Source organism: Nelusetta ayraudi, unplaced genomic scaffold, assembly GCF_046127955.1.
Source record: "Nelusetta ayraudi isolate G7.1 ecotype Tasmania unplaced genomic scaffold, CSIRO-AGI_Nayr_v1 ptg000267l, whole genome shotgun sequence".
In the NCBI taxonomy this organism is placed as follows: Eukaryota; Metazoa; Chordata; class Actinopteri; order Tetraodontiformes; family Monacanthidae; genus Nelusetta; species Nelusetta ayraudi.
The window spans coordinates 65,001-70,410 of NW_027466316.1; the positions used below are offsets into that span (position 1 = coordinate 65,001).

The window sequence follows — 5,410 nt, forward strand, 5'->3', positions numbered from 1 at the left end:
AATCAAGTGATAAAGCTTATTATCTGAGAGCAGCTATATTCTAAGACTTATTATCTAGCAGGAGTTAAATGACTTTCAGGTCCTCAAAGGCCCCATGGCCTGGTTTGACTTGGCAGAGGTGGTTGCAGGCACTGTGGAGGATGAGAGAGGAGATAGCAGCGTGGGGGGAGGAGGTGAGGGCCAGAGGTGAGGACGAGGGGGGGCGGGGGGGAGGACAGCAGGATGGAGAGACGCTGGAGAAGGTGATTCATACCTGTGGGCAATCACTTCTCCCACTGTTTTGTAACCAAATCCCGTATAAATACACCGGGCTTGATCAGCGCTGCCTGCGTGGTTCTGAAGTCAGTCGACGGGTGTCCAGTCAGCACGGCAGGAGATGTCAGCCAGGTGGAGCACGTGCGACAATGTGCTAGGTCCCGACGACAGTCACCTGCGCTGGGTAAACATCAGACGGTCTTCTTCATCTTCCCCCCATTAGGATTCCGCTGTCATGGAGGGGACTGCAAACAGTGGTGCGGAGGCCACGGCCGAGCGTTCAATCGTTCATCATGCAATAGCTTCCAGTGCTGGAGTGCTAATGGGCTCAGTGTGCAGCAGCGTGGGCCCAGTCCCTCTTTAAACACACTGTTGACAGAGCTAATGCAGACGATGGGGTCCACTCTGCTCCTCTGTGGAAATGAGCCAAACGCTCTCCGACTTGAAGGTCCACTTGGTCCGCTGCGCTGCGGACCGTCTGAACAAAGGCAGCTGAGAACCCCCCACCACCCCACCCCCACCCCCCCGACAGACGAGACGCAAACCTGGCTCGGTTATTCTTTATTATGAAGTGCCACAAAATGCTTTGTGTTCATTGTGCTTACATCATCTGAATTCTGGCTCAGAAAGAAAACCAAAGAAAGGAAGAAAGAAAGCTGGAGCCAGGAGATCCTCTCTGTGCAGCAGAGAGTCGGCCGCTCTGACCTAAGGTGTGTCAGGTATCACTGTACAGCAGTAAAAATGTCTCAGCCACAGGATCCTTACAAACCCCTCCGATAAACCACTCGTTAGGTTAGCGTCCTTCCTTAACCTGGGAATACAAAACAAAGAGAGGTCGAGCTAATACAAGGTTTTATTGAAATTCTCCTCTACCTGAATTCTAGTTAGATTTGTTGTGCTACTTTTCTTTATGGTGGAGATGACTTGAATGGAAGTGCTTGGAGAGAGCAGACGTGGAGCTCTCCCGGAGACAGACACGGGCGCGCACACACACACGCACGCACACGCACACACACACACACACACACCCAGACCAGCAACCAGACAGGAAACAGCCCGAAGCCCTCGCGACCTTCAGACCGCAGTGCAAAGTTGTGCGAGAGCCCACGGACGCTGCGGCGCCACCGCGGTGGATCCTCGGTACGACGGGTTCTGATAGAAATGGCCGTGGTTCAGATGGACCCAAGCCAGAGTGGAGTCGCCGGCTCTTCTGAGCTGGATCAGCATCAAAGTTCTTCTTGCATATATATGACTTGTGTTCCATGTTGTGCTTTGACTTCTACCTGTCAGGAGCTTCACTGACCGTGTGTGTGTGTGTGTGTGTGTGTGTGTGTGCGTGTGCGTGTGTGTGTGTGCGTGTGTGTCTACGTGCGCGGCTGTGGTGGCTGCATATCTACTGGGCGGTTGAAGCAGAAGGAGAAGCAGCGTGAGAAGAAAGATGGAGCAGGCCTGCAGAGTTGCAGCTCTCTGACTCCCTGTGGAGTAAAGTCCAAATGGCTGCGTGTCACACGTCAGGGAGCAGCGCCAGCAGGCCAATCAGCTGACTCGCACACCGCTGGCTAAACAGAGACCCTTTGTCCCTGACGACGCATGTATAGAAAGAAGCTGAATGCAGAGCCTCTGTGGAGGCCTTCAAGGTTCCTCCTCCTGCTGCGACTGCAACGTCTTCTCATGCGAGCGCCTCTTTAAACTTTATCTCCGACACGCGATGGGAAATTAGGCAATGGGAACATTTATGGGCGCCGGCTGCCATTCTGCCCCCCCCCACCACCACCACCACCACCACCCACCACCTTCCTCGACAGTTAGCGTTGCTCGGATATCAATCAGCTTCATCTGGGATTGATTCATCCCACGCCCGAGGAAGCAGCGCCGCCATCAGCATCGCGCTTGTCTGTCTTTCACATCGGAATATTAAAGCGCAGACTCAAAAATATCGGTGCCTGGGCGAGGAGGGAGGGGTGGGGGTGGGGGCGGGGCTGGGGGCGGGGCTGGGGCTCTGTCTGTCTCTCGGGAGCTCACCATCAAGGAGTCGACCAATCCTGCCAGTGTTTAACTCATTACAGAGTTGGACCTCCTCCTCCACCACTACCACTACCACCTCCACCTCCTCCATCTCCACTACCACCACTACCACCTCCACCTCCTCCACCACTACCTCCACCTCCACCACCACCTCCTCCTCCACCACTACCACTACCACCTCCACCTCCACCTCCACCACTACCACCTCCACCACTAACACCACCACCTCTTCCACCTCCTCCACCACTACCTCCACTACCACTACCACCTCCACCTCCACCTCCTCCTCCTCCACCACTACCACTACCTACCACTACCACCTCCACCACCTCCACCACCACCACCTCCACCTCCACCACCACCACCACCACCACCCAGTCTCAGCTGTTAAGAGCCATGCGGCTCCACGGCTGCCAAGTGCTCTGGCTGAATAATGCATGGTGTCTCCAGCTGAACTCGTCCTTTAGCTTCAGTAGCGCAGCAGATATCTCGGGCTTTCTGTTGTCTCTCTTGCCGTCTGCTGCCTGGTGGGCTCGGCCATCTCTTAAACGCAGCCCCCAGTCTGTCTCCTTCCGCCCGGCGACTGTTGGCACACGACGCGTTCCTGCCGCTCCAGCACGAGCGAGTTAGCGGCGGTTTGATCCTACAGTGGACCTGCTGGTCCCAGCCTCCCTAGCCTACGACCTACAGTAGCTCTACTCACTAAGAGGCAGGCAGTGCATAACAAGAGAGGAAAGACGGGACTGGTTATTTTTGTTACTAACACTACACTGGCATGTTCCCTGATGTCGGTAATAGTAATTATTCTTCTGTTTATGACTATAGGTGAAGTAAAACATACCTGATTTTTAACTGCTATACAGTAGTAGGTAATACTTCATAACTTCATCATAAAATACCATGCATTAGGTGATTATTGCTTTTTAAAGAGTCCTACGGAGGCTCCGAGAGAGGGAAAACACATTGCCCTCAGCTTCTATTTATAGGGTTTTGGCAGAAAGGAATGAAAAAGCTTTTTCATGACGTTGGCATAGATTTCGTTATTAATTCTTCTTCTTTTTTTTTCTTTTTTTTTGCATGCAAAATTGGTGAGAAAAACGTGAACAACGCGACAAAGTTGGAAAAGAAAAGTGACATATGCTTTGGCCTGTCGTGAGGTTTGGCAAAAAGATTCTACATACATGTACAGAAATGAAAGTGCAACAAATAACTCATGATCCTCGTAGAAAAAAGTAGAAACATACAACCCATAGATAAATAAATAAATAAATAAATAAATAAATAAATATACCTCAGTCGTGAAGAGAATATGGTCACTTGGTGCAGCAGAACATTATTATTATCATCATTATTACTATTTTGTATTACTATTAAGCCCCCATCCCACCAAAAAAATCAACATCCCAAGGAAAAACTTTGTCTTTTAGTGCAGGGAAGAACTCGTTCCGTCCTCCTCCTCCGTCCTCCTCACCGTCATGGTGGACCGTGCCGTGCTGTTCTGGAAGGAAGCCGAGTTAGGATTATTGTTTCTGTCCCAAACAGACAGAGGAAGAGGAAGGGTTTCTTTGCTTTTTTTTTTTTTTTTTCTCTCTTTGTTTTTTTCTTTTTGTGCATGCTGTTAAATCCTCAAGTGGGCAAAATCTCAAGGAGCAGAAAAAAAACTTGTGCTATCTTCATCGTCTTCATGGTCTTCATCAGCGTGACCGGGGCTTCCCAGGGAAGTGGGCGGAGAGGAGGCGGGAGAGCGCGGCCGTGGCGTCGACCAAAAATAGATTGTTTGTGTCTGCAGTTTGTTTTGTGTCGCAGGGAACCTTCACGCCTTGAGTCTGATCTATGCAATGGTAGAGGGGGGGGGTGGGGGGGTCATGCATCAAGGGGGCCCAGCGGCGAGAAGGGGCCTTTGAAGCAGGCCGACTCGTAGTGCTTGTTCAGGTAGCTCTTGAGGGCGAAGGTCTTGTCGCAGCGTTTGCACTTGAAGTGCTTGAAGGCCGAGTGCGTCTGCATGTGAGCGCGCAGGTTGGAGCGGTCGGCGAAGGCCTTGCCGCAGTGGGCGCAGCCGAAGGGCTTCTCGCCCGTGTGCGAGCGCATGTGGCCCTGCAGCAGCCACGGGCGGCTGAAGGCCTTGCCGCACACCTCGCACTTGTGCTTGAGGTCGTGTGTGAGCAGGTGCATGGCCATGGCGGGCATGGACACGTACACCTTGCCGCAGGTGGGGCACTTCTTGGCCAGCTTGCTGTCCAGCGAGCGGTGCGTCTGCTTGTGCCGGCTGAGGTTGGAAGACGTGGCGTAGGTCTTGCCGCACTCGCTGCAGGTGTGTCTCTGGATGGCCCCGCCCCGCGGGCCGCCGCCCAGCCCGGCGCCGCCCAGCGCTTTCCGCCGCGAGCGGCCGTCGCTGATGAAGAAGGCGTCGACGGCGTAGCCCTCGCTCACCGCCGCGTCGCCGTTGATGTAGCCGTCGGCGATCTCGGAGCCGGGGCTGTCGGGCGACTCCGAGTCCGGGGCGCCGTAGTCGCTGTGGATGCCGTCGTAGAGGGGGTCCGGCGAGGGCGCCTTGAGCCCGCCGTCGCTCTCGCCGTCGTACGCCACCGGGCCGATGTAGTCGCTGATGTAGGCCGCTGGGAAACAGAGAGAGAGACAACTGAGCGGCAAAGCACGATGCTGCTGCTCCTCCTGCTCCTCCTGCCGCTCCTGCTGCTCCTCCTCCTCCCCCCCCTCCTGCTCCTCCACCTCCCCCTCCTCCTCCTCCCCCCCTCTCCTCCTCCTCCCCCTCCACCTCTACCTCCCCCCCTCCTCCTGCTCCCCCTCCTCCTCCTCCTCCTCCTCCTCCCCCCCTCTCCTCCTCCTCTACCTCCCCCCCTCCTCCTGCTCCCCCTCCTCCTCCTCCTCCCCCTCCTCCTCCTGCTCCCCCTCCCCCTCCTGCTCCCCCTCCTCCTCCTCCTCACTCACTCCCTCTTGGACTGGCTATGCAGTGCTCCTCCTCCTCCTCCCCCTCCTCCTCCTCCTCCTCCTCCTGCTCCCCCTCCCCCTCCTCCTCCTCTACCTCCTCCCCCTCCCCCTCCTCCTCCTCTACCTCCCCCTCCTCCACCCCCTCCTCCTCCTCACTCACTCCCTCTTGGACTGGCTATGCAGT

At 55.2% G+C, this 5,410-nt stretch overlaps 1 protein-coding gene across 1 annotated transcript; it reads right to left on the reverse strand.

Moving 5' to 3' along the window:
• Nucleotides 1-4,132: 4,132 nt before the first annotated feature.
• LOC142882424 (transcriptional repressor scratch 1-like) lies at nucleotides 4,133-4,989 on the reverse strand (the record flags this gene model as incomplete). Its single annotated transcript, XM_076017159.1, has 1 exon — nucleotides 4,133-4,989. A coding segment is annotated over one exon (846 nt), but the record flags the coding sequence as incomplete, so codon positions are not given.
• Between the last annotated feature and the right edge of the window lie 421 nt (nucleotides 4,990-5,410).